The following is a 17,399-nucleotide window of genomic DNA, read 5'->3' as shown; positions in this document are numbered from 1 at the left end:
CTGCAGTGACCCCACCCATCAGGGTGCTGTGTAGTTTATGAGACCTGAGCCCCAGCATTCCCTGCCTGTGTGTGTTTTCTTGAAGCTGGCGCGAGGAGCCACAAGAGGGCGCTGTCTGCAAGCCTTTGGTCTGGCACTTCCTCAGAGGCCAGGACTGGAAGCTGCTGCTCCATGGCCCAGCTTGGCCTCGACTTTACCTGCTGTCTGCTGTGGCTGCGGACTGCTGTCTCCAGGTAACGCCCTGACCTCTGAGACCTTCTGGGCAGAATGTGTTCCAAACAGTTGTGAAGGGGTTTTGGGAAAGTTGTTCCCGTGATCCGTGGCACCTCGGTCTCCAGTCTGGTAGCACAAAGCAACATCTACCCCCCTCTTCTCTTTTTTCCTGCTACTCTCTTTATCCCTTCTCTGTGCCTTACTATTTACTGAGCGAGTACCGTGTAATACAGCTCCATCCGGGAAAACTTTCTACAGTGGCATATTCTAGATCAGTACCTTTCAGTAGAGGAGCCAAAAGGCACATGTGGCTATTGAGCACATGAAATGTGGTCACTGCACTTGAGGTTCTGAATTTTGATATTTGTACCCTTGATTTTAACTGTGAACGGCCATGTGCGTGCCCTGGCTGAGAGGCTCAGTTGCTTAGAGTGGCGTTCCTGTGTGCCTAAGTTGTGGGTCCGATCCCCCATCAGGGCGCATCCAAGAAGCAGCCGGTGAATACATAAATAGGTGGAACAACGATCCACGTTGATATCACTCATTCTCTCCCCAAGGTTAATAAAAAGAAAACTTTATTTTAATGAAATAAACAGATACCCAGCCGTGTGCGCTGAGCCGCTAACACACCGGGCAGCGAAACCACAGCCCTGTGGCTGCTGCTCTTGACCCGCCCTCCCTGCTGGCTCACATGACAGCACCATGGGACCCAAGCGAGGCCTCAGGACCCTGGTCACAGTAGTAGCTCGAGACATGCTCATCAGCTTCTTGCCTTTGAAGGCTTTTTAGTGTGAGCGCGCGGACAATGGCTTCCGTGTCTGCCTCATCTTCAGCTTGAGCTCTCAGTAGGTGCCAGGTACCCTGCAGGCTCACAAGTGCTCCCCAGGTGGGGTGGCCACTCATGCGAGTGCAGGGTGGAGACCCAGGCCCCAGGAGTGTGGCAACCTGTCCGCCTCCCTTCCCACAGAGCCAGGCCAGCTCCCAGGGAGCACAGTGAGCTCGAGGCCACTCCCTGCAGGCCTTGCCTCTCCTCTGGGAAACAACGTGTCTGGTTTCCTGAGAAGAGGAGGCTGTCTGGTGGCTGTTCAGGGACCGGAGACAAGACATCATTGGAGGAAAACCATCCTTTGGAAAGATCATGCTGGAGAACGTGAGCCGAGCTGCTGCCGCGGGTGAAAGCAGCCTCAGTGAATGAACCGCGAATGTGACTGAGAAGCACCCGGAGGAATGCCTGCTGCACCGAGCCGGAGACTCTGCTGTGAGAGAATGTCAAAGAGACCGTCCAATGCACCGAGGACTGCGTGAGCCACCTCACCGAGAAGTGGTAGTGGCGTGGCGCCCCTTAGGGGATGTTGGGAGAAGGCCGGTGAAATGAGATAGGCTCCCAAGAGGCCGCCCACTTCTCAGATGGGAAGAATCCCAGCTCTGCCCAGCAGAGGGTCGGTGCATTCTGAACCAAGGCCAGGGATGGGCAGTGCTGGCCCAGAGGGGCTGGTTCCCGTGGTTTCTCCCCAGCCTGGGGTCTGAGACACCAACCTGGTGCCGAGGACAGTGTGCTCGAAGGATGTCCCAGTCAGGCCAGCGCAGGCCAGGGGCAGGCGGCCTTCCTGCTCTCCAGGCTGTCGCCTTCCTGCCACAGCAGCGGAAAGTTTGAAGACAAGAGAAAGAGAGTGGAGCCGGGAGTGGGGAGCGGCCCTGCCACACCAGGAGTGCGTTTCATGCCCTGTTTCATAAAGAACTCTATTCCGCAAAGCTATCGTTTAGAATGGAAGGGCAGGGGAAGTGCTTTTGGGACAAGGTAAAGCTAAAGGAGTTCCGGCACATGCCTGGCTGTGTGCCTGGTGGGTGTGCTTCAGACGTGTGGCAGGGTGACGGAGAGGGATGGGGTCGACGATCATGGGCGGTGCAGTTAAATGTGTCGGGTTTCCTCCAGGGTCCACAGATGATTCCGTCTGCACCCGTGGGGACACAGCCCTCCCTCCGTTCACACCTACCTTAGCCTTCGGGGTCTGAGAAAGGAGGGCACGGTCTCGCCGCCACACCCAGAGCTGGGGATCGAAGGCCTGGATCTGGAAAGACAAAGAGTCCCTGAAAAGGTGAGGGCTCTCCAGGTGGACCCACGACCCTCCCCTTGTCCGCCCCTTCCCCCCACCCCCGTCTCTCTCACCCCCCCAGTCCCAGCTGTGAGGCCCAGGACCCTTTCCCTCCGCAGCCCGGCACCGCCCTCCACCAGAGCCCCGCCGCCCACCTACCTCTTCACACTCCTCCTTGGTGACCCATGCCCTGTAGCCCATGGAGCGGAAGAATTCAAACCGCTGCTTCTGGAACATGGGACGCCAGGCGCGGTTGTTGTTCCCGTAGAGGAAGAAAATGATGGCCTCTTTAGGGGCGCAGCGGTCCTCTTCCATGTCAATGGCGAGGTAGCTGAGGAAAGCCATCAGGGTGTCAGCTGAGAGCAGACGGAGAGGGGCCCTGCCTGCAGTCAGCTTCCCAGAGAGGACGCAGGCAGGACGGCCTTCACACAGGACCCGCAGGAGCCCCATGCAGGGTCGCAGAGCGCCTCCCAGGCACAAGAAGCCCCTGCTGAGCAGGCAGCTGAAGGGCCCCTCTCCTACCTTGACGATGCAGATACAGTGAACTGAGTGGGGAAGCCCACCCCCTTCGTTGACCCTGCCGTGCGCGCGCACACCCGTCTCCCTGTCGTGTGAGCCCCTGGACAGCTCCTGCGGGCAGGAGCCGACTGGCCCATCTCAGTCCTCACGGTTTCCTACCAAGTGACTGAGGCAGGACTGGGTTCCTTGGCGCATTCCCTCAGGGGCCCTTCTGAATGCTCCCATCCTCACACTCCCTGGCCCTGGAGGTGCACTTTGTAAGGTTTCATAGGACGAATGACCGAACGCTTTGTGTCCTCGTCAAGTGCAAAACTGATGCCCTCAGAGACTCAATGTCATACAGATTGTGCGACATGAAGAGGAGGGTGCCGAGTGTTTTAAGAACCCGTTGATATATATGTGCTTTTTGTTTGTTTGTTTATTTAAATTAGCAATGCTTTTCCTTGGCTACCGGGGTGCAGAAGTGAGGAGGTCCGAAGGTTTTGGCGTTTGAGTTAGTTTCAGAGGAGATTGTGTCTTTCAGTTACATGCGTGTAAAAGTACCGCGACAGAAAGCACAATATACAGTCAGGGAAGGGTGTTGGGAAGAGCAGCGAAACGAAGAGGGGAGTGTCCGGGTGGTCACCGGGTTTGATGGAGGGTGCAGAGAGAGCTGATTTCACAGCGAGAACTCTGGCCTCGGTTGAGAACAACATGAGCCAGTGGACTTGTTGGGTGGGGGGGTGGGGAAGTGGTTAGAGCTGTGTTTCGAAGTCCATTCAGGGAGATTGGTAAGAAAGAGCCCTGGGTCTTACTGTTTGTTCTCCTCCCCCGAGGAGATGTGCATTGATTCAGAGAGAGGGAGAGACATTGACGTGAGCGAGAAACCCGGATCGGTCGCCTCCTTCAGGAGCCCTGACCGCGACCGAACCCGCAACACTTCGGTGGACCGCACGGCACTCGAAACAGCCGAACAGGCCGGCCCGGGACCCGGGGCGAGTATTCACAATCGATCTGTGGTATGTGACGGGGGCCTGCACTGAGGAGAAGGACCGTGACATGTGGTGTCGTCGAGAGGTGTGGCGGGATGTGGGGGAGAAGACTTAGGAACGGTTCGTCTCAAGCCTGTTTACTCAGGGGAAGGGTGGTGTGAAATGTTTGTGAGGACCTGATGTTTTCTTGTGGTTTCTTCAGTCTTGTAACGGACATTGGTGTTGTTGGGTCTTCCTAAGAACAGTGTAAGACACGCTGTAGTCCAGTCCTATCAAGTTCATCCCCAGTGTACACGGTAGAAATGGGGTGGAAAGCAGGTGAGAGGTCGGAGACCCGCTCGTGTCCCCGCGCTCCCCAGAGGATGAAAGTGACTGATGGGGTTCAGCACGGTACTCACAGGGCCAGGAAGAAGTGGATGCGCCGGTACTGCCAGGAGAACAGGACGGCGCGGCTCAAATAGGCCAGGACCATTGAGAGCAGGTACTGGTGGGAAGAGGAGGAAGACACACACGAGGACTCACATTGTGAAAGAGGAAGAAGAGCGGGACAAGGGAAAGGCTGATGCTCCCGGCATGGCAGGCGCCTAGGGTCTCAGAGATGCTCTGTGTTTGGGCCGGCCGGCATCGGGAGGGTCTCTGAGAAGCTGCAGCGAGGGGGAGTCCCCAAGAGCTGAGAGAAGAGGGACAAGCCTTGGGCTCAGGTCCCAGAAGAGCCGGGGCAGAGGCAGGGTTGCCGTCCGCACTGCGAGACACGCCTAGGTCCCCGAAGGCAGGTTGGGGGGGGGACTGCGGGCTCAGGAAACTGCCGCCTGATCCGAGGGTCGATGGTAGAGCAGGAACCCCTCTCACCTTATCTGAGATTCTCAGCTGCGCGTCCCACTCAAGGAAACGTTTGATGACAGGGTCCTCTGTGAAGAGAGGGCAAGTGTGAGCCTGATGACAGCAACGGAGTTTCCGTGGGAGCGTACCGGGCTCAAGAGGGGAAGCGTGCCGCTCTGGGGGAAGGTTGAGGAGCGGGGCGAAGGGTGAGGCTGCCAGGAAGAGGGATAGAGGAGATCGTTCCCTGGGAAAGGAGGCAGGTGTGTCACCACCCTCACCCACCCAGTCCCGGGGGACCGAGCGACACGTAGGGTGGCAGCAGCTTATCTGCGTGACTGAGATCTTAGCGACTCAGTGCTGCTCCCCCATCACGCATGAATGCAGCCCTGCTCATTCATGCCAGAGCCATTCCGTCCTTTGTCTTGTTGACAGTCACATCAAGGCGTGAAGTTGGCCTCCTTCTCTCCCCTTACACACGTGAAGGTATTTAGATTCAAAAGGCCAGTGAGAGCTCAGAAGTCTCCGAGGGTGCAATACTCACAGGCCACGTGATTCCCAGTGCAAACCCTCCTCAAGTCTAGCCTAATCTAAGGGTCCCCACTGAGACTCGATAGGGAGCCCACCTAGGAAGGAGAGCCCACCAACCAGCAGGGAGTTCTTTTCTGTTGGAAAAGTATAGTTGTTCAAAGTTGTGACTTAAGAGTAGGCTAGGAGGGGGCTCTCCAGGGTATCTGCTTACTGAGAAGCCTGGCAAAGGCCTCCTGGTGTTCTCTCTGGACCGTTGTACCGCGCTTCCTTTTCAGGGTCATTTTGAGACCGTCCCGGTCCTCCACGAGCCAGGTGTTGTTAGGCGTGGGGACGGTCTCCTCCTGTGCCTCCCGCCTCTCTGCTCGCCCCCTCTTCCGCTTTGCTGCGGTTGTCCGAGCAGCGGTGGTGGATTCCACACAGGCGCCTGAGTTAAGAACCCAGGGTACGTTATAAGGCTTTTGCCTTTGAAATTCAGCTATTGGTCACCAAAACCCGACCTCGTTTCCACCCCACCTCTCCCCCCGTCCCTAGAAACCAACCCCTCCATTCTTTCTTGTCTCATAGGCTACCGGCCTTCTCCCCTGCCATCTTTTCATCTTCCTCCTTTGGTGAATCCAATACTCCGCCCCTCCACCGCCCCCCATGTTCACCTTGCCGTTATTCTTCTGTGTCCTCAAAGGTCTTCCTCGTTTGAGAGGATTTCTCCCATTGAAGGGGGACAAAAGGACCGTCCTTGTTTCTTCCCTTCCCTTCTCTCATCTTTGAATCTCATCTCCTATCCCTCCTTGCTTGCCTCCCAGGCTGTCCTTTCATGGGGATCTCCTGGTCCCCAGCTCCTGTCATCTCCTGTAATCCGGTGGTGCTCTGAATCTCTCCTTTCTTTCACACACAGCCTGCTCAGGGCCCCCTTCCTCCTTAATGTCAACCGTGCCAAATCCCGCCGCCCCCCGTTTCCTCACCTGATTGTCCTGCGTTCCCCCGAGTAACTCTGAGCTCCATCGGGCTCCCTGAGGTGCTCGGCTCTGGGCCAAGGTGGTCACAGTTGGCACTTGAGTCAGTGTCAGCCATGGCTCCTTGTTCTCCTTCCGTAAATGTGGGCGATCACAGAAGTAGTTGCCCACCTGGGCTGCCTAGCGCCACGGAATGGATCCTCCCAATCAGGAGGTTCGGAAGCCTCTGATGTCATCGGTTATTCCCACCCGGCCACCAGTTTGAAAGACTCAAACACACATATGTACTTGCCATACATAGAATCCATGTAAGTGCCACGCATGCACTTACTTCTCCTGACGGTCAGGGTAAACAGTGTCTCCTGCTGCTGACCCTACAAGCTCAGACCAGCCTCCAGAGCTGTCCTCCAGTGTCAGCATCGCTCTTTACCTCGTCCCCAGCCAGTGCGCTGTTGTCTCCATTCTGAGCCTGAACTGGGTTGGCAGGTCTTCTCTCCCATTTCCATTTCAGAGTGTTGCCTGGCGGGAGAGGGAGGTAAAGCAGAAATACTAAGACCTTTCAAGAGCAGGGTAAAAGTGTAAAAAAGTTCCTGGGTCCGTGGCCCTGCCAAGTGACAATTTAGTTTCAAACGGCGAATTTGGTGCGCTGACCTGCGTGGCTCGTTGCACTGAGCATTGATCCTGCAAGCGACAGTTTCACCCGTGTGATTCCCGGTCAGGGCACCTGCCTGGGTCGCAGGCTGGTCCCCGTCTGGGGCCCTGTGCAAGCGGTCTTTGCCTCTCTCACACATCGGTTTCTCTCCCTGTCTTCCTCTCTTTCTCTCTTCCCAGCTCTTCCCTTGTACAATATTGAATGAGTTGATCTTATTAAAATAATCAGTTGAGCGCGGTACAGGCACTTTGGAAAACGACAAGCACAGCACCAGCAAGCACAGGTTTTGGCGACGCTCGATGTCTCAGGAAACGATGTTCAGGATTTGGAAGCAGGGGAAACGCATCCTCAACCCTCAGGCAGCTTTCATTCCAAGAGACGTTGTGAGAACCTAAAATCCTAGAAAGCCGCACATGCGCTCACATGCTTCAGACGGTGTCTGCGATTTGAGGGAGTCCATGAAGCACCCAAAGCCTGCCCCTCAAGTCCAGGGAAGGAACTCTCATCCACATATCCACGTTTTCAGCCTGTGTTTCACTCTTGAGTCAGACATTTCACTACCGCTCAGGTACCCTATGAATGAAATGTCACCCACACAGGAAGACTTAAGTGGAAAGGTCTCCAGTTGAAGACAGAACAGAATGTTCCCTGTGCAGGTGGGGAGGGCAGATGCAGAAAAGGTACCGACCAACCCGTTACGCCGCAGGGTCAGCGGATGCTGTTTCTGAACCACCTGCCAGCCTCACAGCTCTCCTGTTTTCCTGGGCACGGAACCCTTTACTTCCTTTTGTTTATCCTCCCTCCCTCCCTCCCTTGCTTTCTTATTGTGGTGAAATAACATACTCAGTTTACCGTTTTAACCACAACAGAGGTTAAATTCGCGGGTATCGAACGCATGCACCTTGTGCTACAGTCACCGCCGTCCGTCCGCAGAACTTTGTCGTCTTCCCAAACTGAGACTCTGCACCCAACAAAGATGAACTTTTATCCGTCTCCCCCTGGTCCTGGTAGCCAGCCACCCTTGCGCCTCCTGTCCGTAGGAGCTTGACTACTGTAGGGAACCCGTATCGGTGGAATCCTATAGTGTCTGTACATTTATTTCAGGCTTATTTTGTCAGCGTAAGGTTTCAAGGTTCATGCATGTTGTTGCATGCGCCAGAATTTCCTTCTTTTTATAGGATGGATGATATCGATTATAGAAACCGTATCTTGTTGCTGCATCCATGGGCTGATGGACACTCGGGTTGTTTCCACCCTTGGGCCGTGAGTCATGCTTCTGATCCATCATTTGAACACTTGGATGAGACAGTCAGGATGTACCCGAAGTTGTATTTTTTATTTGTTCACGTCCATGTTTCTAATCTGCTTGTACCAACCCTGAGTGAAGTCCCATCAGTTCTTCCAGAAAACGGTATGGCAGCTCCTCAACATTCTATGACGTAGCAATTCCAGGTCTGGGAATTTCTTGGAAGGAAATGAAAGGAGAACTTGGAAGAGCTATGTGCACCTCCCGGTTTGTTGCAGCATTATTCAGCAGAGCCGAGGTGTGGAAAGAACCTGGGTCCGTCAGTGGATGAGCGGGTACAGAAGACGTGAGATGTCCTTTTCAAGTGGCACGTTACTCAAGTAGGAGAAGGAACGGAATGCAGCCATCTGGGACAGTGGGGATAGAGGCCTCGAGGGGGTTACGTGAAGTGAAAGAAACCAGACAGAGGAAGCAAATTCTCTGCCTTCTAGCAGTTTGTTTCCTTTTCGTTCTGATTTCTTTGCTGTGTTGCTTAGCAGATGTTTCTTTTTCCAGAACGTGGTTTTTGTGAAAAGTTGTAGAAGCTGGAGATCATTGGTCTGTCTTGTCAAGACATCTTTGCAAAGCCTAAATTAATATGATCCATGATTAACTTTGTTCTAAGTCCAGACAGCATGAGCATCAACGATGGATAATGAAGTAATTTGTCCCCAAATTCAGTGTAATTTTTAGACACCTTAATCTTAATGTTATGATTGATGTTTTAAAGCCAGCACTGGTAGTTACAGTGCCCAAACTGGGTGGGTGGCTCTCTTCTCGCTTTTCTAGGCGTGTCTGTACCCTTACTTTTCATCCCGTCAGAGGATATTAGGTATCCACTTCTTTAGATGTGAGAAACTTGTCTGCCCTAGGAAGAAGCTCTGGGGTGCTTGCAGGGGTCCGTTCTTTTGGTTTCTGGGCCGACAGCCTGACTGGATGCGCGGATGGCGGATAGGAAGTGAGAAATGCATCCGTGAGCCTCCCGCTGAGGCCCTCAGCTAACGGGGCTGCCTGTGGGCCCGCTCCCCACTCCAGCCCAGCATCCGGCTCCAGCCCTGTGGTGGTCTTTCCTTCAGTTTTCTCTCCATGTGTTGCCCCTCTCCCAGCCTCCCAGTCCCCCAGCCCGCCATTTCTGTCCTTTGCTCTGTTACTTTGTAGAGTCGTGAGCAACGCTCCGTGAGTGCACCAAGTGTCCCGAGCCCCAAATGCCTCCCCAGCCAGCCTTTCCTCTGTGCCCCTTTGGAGGGGGCTGCGAAGGCTCCTGTTAAGGCTGATGTCGCCCAGGAGCAGCGGGGTCACAGGGAGCAGCCTGCTCACTCACCCCCTTGTTGGGTGTGGCGTGCATCATTAGCACCCAGGACTGGGGATGAAAGAACAGAGTAAGAAAGTCGTGGCGACCCCGTTCTCTTGGGCCCGAAGTTGACCTGTTCACCTCTCTGAAAAGGACCATCGTTCCCCTTAAGCCCGTCTCGGAAGATTGTGGTTATTACTTGCTTTAGCGCTTCCTACCCTGTTGTCAATTGAAAGCGGAGCAGGTGATGTCCTCTTACCAAGTACCTCCCCCAGGAACTGAGGGCCGCGCTCCTCCATGGAAACATGTGTGGTTGGGGACGGAGAAGTAGGCAGGCAGGGCGGTGGGGCTTCGCTGTGGGCCAGGCTGGTGACTGGGCGCTGAAGCACTCCGGCTTTCTTCCCGGTCTGGGGGCTAGTTGGTGCCTTTATGTATTCAGTCATTTCCGTGGGTCTGTTCCTCTGAGACTCCCCTTGTGAGGTGCCCCTCCTTCACGTGGCTGCGCCACCAGCACAGGTAGAGCGTGGCGTTCCTGCAGAGCAGCTGACTGTGTGGGGAGATACGTTCAGTCCCTATAGCTGGGCCGATTTCATTGTCTTGTTGCCTCCGCATCGCACCAGAGACTCTCCACGCTGTGATCACATGGCCATTTTGGAGTGCTGTATTGGCTAGTGTTTCTGGGTTGGGATTTGGTGACATTTGGGGCGATTTCCTGTCAAACGACTGTAAGTTCTTCATGGGCCTTCCACGTCCATGCGCCATTCTGGGTGGCTCAGCTGTGCGCTCCAAGCTCTTGCCCCCTCCTGTCTGCCTCAGGGAACCTCAGGCTGTTGTCGGGACCCGTCTGCCCTGCCACATTTCCTCTGCAGTTCTTCCAGCTCCTAGCATCCCCTCCCCCTGCTCCTGTGGTCCTTGGGCTTCACCCTTGCCCTCAGAATGATTCTCATGCTGGCTGCTGCCTCCGGCGCGGCTGTCCCCCCTGACTGCGGGTCCCACCGCAAGGCCGATCTGCTCAGGATCTTCCGATCCTCCTGCCTTGTGCACGTCCAGACTTTAGTTTCTTGTCTTGCCCCTGCTTCACATCTCACCAACCCAGGAGACGTGTGTCCCTCCAGAGGAAGTGTGTTGGGGAGGCCCGAGTGGTCATCTCTCCTGGAAATGTAACCCTTGCTGTCCTCTCGTCTCATGGGCGAGAACAACGCTTCTGTGATTCCTCTAAAGCCCAGAATTTCAGGGGCAGGAAGCTGGTGCTCCGCCGGTGCCCTCCCCGCCTTTATCCTGTGGGAGCCCGCGTGGTCCTGGCTGTACCCTCAGTTCCTCTGTTATTTGTCCATAGCTCAGTGTGTTAAATCTCTTTAGAGTTAGAACCAAGCTCGCTACACCAGTCCCTGTGTACACACACTCAAGAAAAGTTGTGTGACTCTTAGGGACGACCAGCTGGCTTTTATGAGTAATATGACCAGTTCTTCTCTTTGATAACTGCTTTTTGAGTGTTGTGAGGCTATTTGATGATGTCATCTTAGAGCAGCATGGAGATGGTTGTCATCCGTGGCCGGTGTGGCTCAATGGATTGAACATCGGCCTGCAAACTGAAGGGTCGCCAGTGCGATTCCCAGCCAGAGCACATGCGTGTGTTGCAGGCCAGGTCCCCAGTTGGGGGCATGTGAGAGGCAACCAATCAATGTTTCTCTCTCACATCCCTGTCTCCCTCCTTCCCCTCCCTCTGAAAGTAAATAAATAAAATCTTCAAAAAGGCAAAAAGAGTGCGAGCACTCCAAATAGCATCGTAGAGGGAGGCAGGTGCTCACGTGTCCCAGGCATTACAGGCTGTGACCCCCAGAGGACAGCATACGTGGTCAATAAGGCCCCTGCAGAGCACGTCTTGGCTGTGAGTGTAGGGGGTCGGGCAGGTAGCTGGTGTTTGTGCACGCAGACCCAGGGAAAAGCCGTGAGATAGGAAAATCTACCTCTGTAAGGGAGAGCAGGGAGCAGACTGAAGCAGAGGCTGGCCAAACTTACATATGAGGTACGTCTGGGGCAGCTGAAGAATGAAATGGATCCCCACACCACTTGGCAAGCACCAAAGAATGACATAGGAAAGAGGGGTGAAAGTCACAGGTACTAGTACATGAGTGCAGCCAGGTATAGGTAATTACATGTTTGGCCCGGGTGGGACAAGCACCTGTTCTGGGAACCAGTACACAGCAGGAGACTATGGAGGATGCCGATTTAAATCTAAATGAAGATCATTTCTGATCAACCAGTCTCTGAGAGGTGTTTGCAGAAATGAGCCTCCATTCTGGCTCAGGTCCAACCTGTGGGACAGACACAGTCACGTCAAAGAACAATCTTCTCCGTAGGTGGGTAGGGACTTCTGGGGAGCAGGAACTGGTGTGGTCAGGGGTAGGTCAGGATGTGAGCAACAGACTGGGGACAAGGGCCATGACGAGGTGAACACACACACGTGCGTGCGGGGATGTGGGCAGACAAAGGAGGCTATCTGGAGGTTTCTTTTGACTGGTTATTCTTGACCCCTTGAAAACGGTTGGGAAATTCAGAGAATAATTTATATTATCTTCATTTGGTATCCTAAAGTGTTTAATCTGCCCCCAACGAAAGCAGGTTTCACAATGCAGGAGCATATTTTTGTGAGTTTGCTTTTGAAGGCAACTCACCCTTATTCCCTGGCATAGGTGGGAGCGTGAGCCAGCCTTGATTCAGAAGCGAAGGGTCTGAGTTAGGAGCTGGCAGACATCCTCCATACTCAACAGCAGAACGAGCACAAGCAGAGGAAAACACTAGGCATACATTATACAAGCTGGATATCTTAGTCGGGGCACAAGGGTTCCCAAAAGAGCCACTCTAAATGCCCACAGGCTGCGCCCTCTGCTGTGAGCTCCATGGATCCATGACAGGGACAGGAAGAGAGTGTCCCAAGATTGCCCTCCCTCATGAGTTTCTGGTGTGAATCTGTTGATTAAAATGAAGATCTAGCACATTTTCTTCCCAGCCAGGCCTCTCATTTTTGACAAGTGCTTGCCTCCCAAGGTACCAGGGATTGAGTGCGATGGCAGAGAGGGAAAGGGTGTTGAGTCATATGAAAACTATTTATACCATCGTGAAAGTGGAACCATCCTTAGCCCTTTCCCTGCTGTGTCTGTTCAGGTGTAAACCCTCGCGTGAGGTCAGGACGTTTCGTGAAAATTCCTCCCGGTTACGAGCACATGAGGTACAGAGATGCGTACACCTGCCGTATGTACCTCCTGCTGCTTTGGCTTTGGCAGGGCAGCATGGTGAGAAGCTGCATGGGGAGGGACCTCTGACTCACGGCACGCGGACGCTTTGGTCCTAAGAGCCAGCTGCCCTTGGCTTGTGCTGTCTTTTCACCTTTCCGCTCTGTTCCCTGTGGGGTGGCCGTAACCAGCGTCGTACCTGAGCGGTGGGCTGGGCCGGGCCAGGTTTCTGCAGCATCTTTTGTGTTTTGGGGTAGTACCAGCACGATCGCTCTGATGCATACCTTAGCACCTATTATTTATTAAGGCCGAGCGGAGAGAGCAGGGTCGAAGCCCTAAAGCCCTTGTATTCCAAAAGGTAGTGTAAGTGGTTTGTCCTAGGCTTCAGTAGTCACTTGCGTTTAGACAGCATATGTGAATCTGAAGAAATTGCGTACCTGTACCCACATGCACGTGAGACAAAACGCCGTAGAAAGAGTTAATTATTTAGAACCGGATTCCTCTTGATGGACATTACTTGGGCTCTGGAACTTTTCCTAAGCCATATTCCATGGTGATTAAGGCTATCTCCAGTTTTTATTAGGTTGAGCTGAGATGCAGAGTGTGAATTTCAGTTGTCAAGAAAGATGTTAAAAATATCTGCTTGCAGGGACCCGCTGCTGCTTATTACCTCAGCCCCGCTGAGTGGGCCCTGTGTCGGCATCGCCTGTGTGGACGAGACCCACTTCTGAGTCTTATAAGGGCACGGTTTCTAATAAAACCTACTCGGAACACAAGGAATAGAGTCATCTGTGGCGTTTCTCCTAAGCCCTGCCAGGCTCTGGACGTGCGGCTGACGAGCTCGCTTGTCCCATTTTACTTACAGCGGGGAACCCCCCAGGAGTCAGTGTGGAGACGCCAGGACTGGTGGGCGTGCTGGGGGCAGTGTCTGAGCGCTGTGCACAGCCCACAGTGCTTGTGTCGTCGGGCCCAGAGCTGAGCTGCCTGAGTGAAGACCAGTGGCGAGGGGGCTCGTCAGGAGTGTGTATAAGCGGTCAGGAGGAGCCGGGCCACAAGGGGGTGAGGTGGGCCAAATCTGAAGGCATGAATTGTGTTCTCCTCCAAAACCTGTTGGAAGCAGCCTCTCTAGAACATTCTGTCTTAGACGGCCCCGCTCTCGCTCTGCTTGGCAGTCAGTGAGCCACGGTGCCTTCTCCAGGCCCGTGGAAGAGAATATGACGTAGCACTTCTTAATGAGAGTTGTCGATCAATCGCCATGGCTGTGCTGACGGGAACAGCCTGGCACGGGCTTTTAAATGCAGTGGACAAGCACTTAGAGGGTCATTATGTCATACATTTGCCACGGGATTCTTCTAGAACAACAGTGTCTCTGGAACTGATAGCCAAGACCGAGAATGGAATTGTGACCCACGTGTGGGAGGGAGGCTCGGGGGCTGGGAGCTAGGAAGTGCCTGGAGTTGTGTTGGGCGTGTGTTGTGGTCGGACGTTTTCTGTAGCTTGTAAGAATGTATCGTGAGTCCAGACTTTTCACCACGCCTTCCAGGGCCTCTGGACTTTAGCCACGTGTTATGATGTCCCCCAGCTGCTGATAGCCAACAGCTTAGAAGGCACCGTTCTAACTGGAGATTGCTGTCCTCTCTAAGCTTTGGGTGTAGTTATAAAAATGGAGTAGTCATTGTGTTGTAGGAAATTAGGAAGATCCAGAAAACATAATGAAAATACGATGTGGGTAAGCATTGGCTGCATTTCTCTGTGGACATATTTAAACTGAGTGGTCTCTTGCCTCCATGAGTATGAGGAAAAAATATATAATGTGTGAAAAGAGAGCCATGGCTGGCACGGCTCAGTGGATTGAGCGCTGGCCTGTGGACCAGAGGGTGGCCCGTTCAATTTCCAGTGAGGGCACAGGCCTGGGTTGCGAGGCAGGTCCCCATCGGGCGTGCATGAGAGGCAAGCACAGATGGATGTTTCTCTCCCTCTCTTTCTCCCTCCCTTCCCCTCTCTCTAAAAATAAATAAATAAAGTATTTGAGGGGAAAAAACAGTCATTTCAATCCTAATTTCAAACCTCTCTACGCCCCAGTATCCCAGTGCTCCTAAAATGTTCTGATGCAGTGCAGCTTCGAATTTCTTCTCTGTTGTTACCCAGACGTTCCAGAGAAGCGCTGTGACGATTGGTTTGCGAGGTGCCTGGGACCTTGCACTGTTTCCTCCTCCTCCGTTCGCTCCGTCCCTGGAGCTACTGAGGGCCCGTGTCCCCCTGGTCTTCTAGAAGCCTCTAGGCCGTGTTCTGCTGGACCAGAAAGGATCCACAGTCTTGACCGAGTGCACGACGCTGTCCTAGAGAGAAGCAAGTCAGCATCACCTGAGGCTGCAGATTGGGACTGTCAGGAGCTTTGTGGCCTCAGATTAGTGGCTTTTGCAGTATCACTTGTGTTTCTTTTTCTCCATATCAGGCCATGTGTTATCTTACTAATCTGTGTGTGTAAGAAGGTGGAAGCATCATGGGGCGATGTGCTGTCCTTATGACATACCTACCACGTGTCCCTGTGTGCAAATTGATGGTGACTGTTGAAGTGCATTTTGAACTTGAAAATAACGACCTGTAGGGCTCTGGCTTTGAGGTTCTAACCTAGAATCCTGGCAGTGCTCCAAATTGCTCTAGTAGATAGAAGGAGTTTGGTATACAGTGAGGCTGGACAGGCCACTTTCAGCCAGTGTGCACCTCAAGGCTGTCAGGCAGGAGGAGGAAATCCCCCCTCATTCACAGGAGGGTTATTATCTTGTTGTAGTTAGAGAAGCCATGTCTCAGCTCTTGCAGCCAGGCAGGAGGGGTTCCCTCTTACTGGTGGGAGATCAGCCTTGCACTCAGGTCTCCACCTGACTGGACGAGGCCCACCCCAGTGGGGAGAGCGGTCGGCTTTACTCAGTCCGCCGGTATAAGTGTTAACCTCAGCCAGAAGCACCTTCCCAGGCGCATGTGCAATCATGTTTGGCCAAGTGTCTAGGCACCCTGTGGTCCAGTCCAGTTGGTACACGACGTTACCTACCACACAGTGCCTGCACAGAGACCCCAGACCCTACGCCTGGCAGTCAGGGCTTTACGTGAGTTGGTTGCCCATTAATTCAGTCAGCTTTCACCGAACAAGTACGTGTGCAAAGGCAGAGGAAAACTGAAGTGAAGGACATTTTCCAAAAGGTTTACTGCAGCTGGTCCTCTCTCTAGTGAGATTTCAGGTTGGCACTGGGTTTCCTTCTCTCCAGTCGTCTTCAGTGAATACGGTTGCCTTGCTTTTGAAATCAGGTGGGGAAGTGCGATGTTTTTAAAAAAAGAGAGAAGACCCAACTTAATTCTTAATGTACAGTCCCATGACATTGTGGGCTCTGCCGCCACCTCTTAAGGACTCCCGTGCCCCCTCAGCTGTGTAAACGGACGCGAGGCTCGTCATTTCACAAAGGCGCTCAGCTCAGTCCATGTCTTGCAAGACAGCAGTTCCCTGTCATTGGAGCTGCTCACACTGAGGCTGGGTTTCCAAAGGACTCCGTTGTCTGTTTTACTATGCTTTTCAAAGACGTTTTCATTCTTAGAATTCTTTAGGAAGTTTTGTAGGTAAGCTTTGCTGAATTCCTTGTGTGCAAGGCTGTTACAAGCCTTTGTAATTTCTTCATAGTCCTGTCTTCCCCCTCCTGCCCTGTCCCCTGATGCACTGTCAAGTGAAGACTGGCTGGCTCTAAAATGAAGACCCGCTTTGTCTCTTCCTGTAGTGCTCCACCGATACAGACACATCTCGGGGTTGTGGCAGCCGGATATCGGGCCCTGTGGAGGACTGCTGAATGTGGTGGTGAGTCCGAGAGCCTCGCGTGTGAATTCTTTTCTTTTCTTTTCTTTTCTTTTCTTTTCTCTTCATGTGTGGTTTCTTGTGAAGTCAGGACTGCTGCCCCATGTGGATGGAACTTAGTGCCTTTTCTACCCGAGGGGCAAGTCAGCTGCTTGCTATATGTCATTGGAGCAATCATAAGGAACCTCTCATCAGTTATTTTTCGCGGCCCTAGGTGGTTCTCTGTAGAGCAGCTTCTCCCCCACCGTGAGGTGTGCATGTGCCCTGAACAGGGCCTCCTGAACAGAAATCCTAGGGCCAGGCATGTGCGGTTAATACTTTGCCAACTCCGGGCAGGCGCCTGGGCCCAGGTGTTGCTGTAGCTGATGTCCCAGTGGAAACAGTCGGGTGCCCCGGGGAGCGCTGGTGTTCTGCCCCTGCTTCCCTTCTCGCTGGCTCAGGCCAGAAGCCCGGTCCGGGAGACCGGCTGCTCGCCATGTAACAGTGGTGGGTCTGCCTCTCAGCGGCCCCGGACAGCCTCAGTGTGGCTCTTCCGAGCGTGGTCCAGACGGGCCACCTGGGGACTCTGGTTGCTCACCGAGTGGGGTTTGCACGGGGATAAGTATGGCTTTATATTCTTTGGTGGGAGCGTTCGTTAAGAAACACACTTTACATATGTTACGTTTGATATCACTGGGCAAAAGCCTTGCTATTAAAGCATTTTCTCAGGGACAACCCAACAGCTCCCAGCGTGGGCGTATGTTTTTCTTTTTAGTCGTGGGGTGGGTGGGGGGTGGGGGTGAGAATTGTTTTTCATACTGGCAGTGAGTCATAAAAATGAATAAAAAGAAGCTTCTCAAAGCAGGGGAAATGGATGCCATGACTGAATAACAGCAACTGGCTCTCGTCTCAGACAGGCAGCCACAGGAGTGAGTAAGTTCTCTCCTCCCGTGGCTAGAGCTAGAAGCTGTAGATCTGGGCTCTTCCTGGGCAGGCAGGAGCGACTACGGGGTCCTCCCGACCGGGCT

The 17,399-nt window shown here is 53.6% G+C and overlaps 1 protein-coding gene across 1 annotated transcript; it reads right to left on the bottom strand.

Annotated features, from left to right (window-relative positions):
- Positions 1-1,524: 1,524 nt before the first annotated feature.
- LOC149994370 (speedy protein E4-like) lies at positions 1,525-6,211 on the bottom strand. Its single transcript, XM_090259056.1, has 7 exons — positions 6,103-6,211; positions 5,355-5,567; positions 4,646-4,704; positions 4,195-4,280; positions 2,466-2,637; positions 2,208-2,282; positions 1,525-1,554 (listed from the first exon to the last, which is right to left on the bottom strand). Exons 1-7 carry the CDS (start codon positions 6,209-6,211, stop codon positions 1,525-1,527), a joined length of 744 nt encoding a protein of 247 aa, XP_090115182.1.
- Between the last annotated feature and the right edge of the window lie 11,188 nt (positions 6,212-17,399).

The sequence above is a fragment of the Furipterus horrens genome, unplaced genomic scaffold (assembly GCF_987537825.1).
Source record: "Furipterus horrens unplaced genomic scaffold, mFurHor1.1.pri manual_scaffold_13, whole genome shotgun sequence".
Taxonomy (NCBI): Eukaryota; Metazoa; Chordata; class Mammalia; order Chiroptera; family Furipteridae; genus Furipterus; species Furipterus horrens.
Note: the sequence above shows the minus strand (reverse complement) of the source record. Positions and strands in the feature narration are given on the sequence as shown.

Excerpts from the sequence above, each read along its gene's own strand:
- LOC149994370 (XM_090259056.1), bottom strand. The coding sequence starts at position 6,211 with ATGGCTGACACTGACTCAAGTGCCAACTGTGACCACCTTGGCCCAGAG. Across the intron at positions 5,568-6,102 it reads GGGGAACGCAGGACAATCAG|GCGCCTGTGTGGAATCCACC; the intron begins GTGAGGAAACGG and ends TTCTTAACTCAG. Across the intron at positions 1,555-2,207 it reads CTCAGACCCCGAAGGCTAAG|GGGCGCCACGCCACTACCAC; the intron begins GTAGGTGTGAAC and ends ACATCCCCTAAG.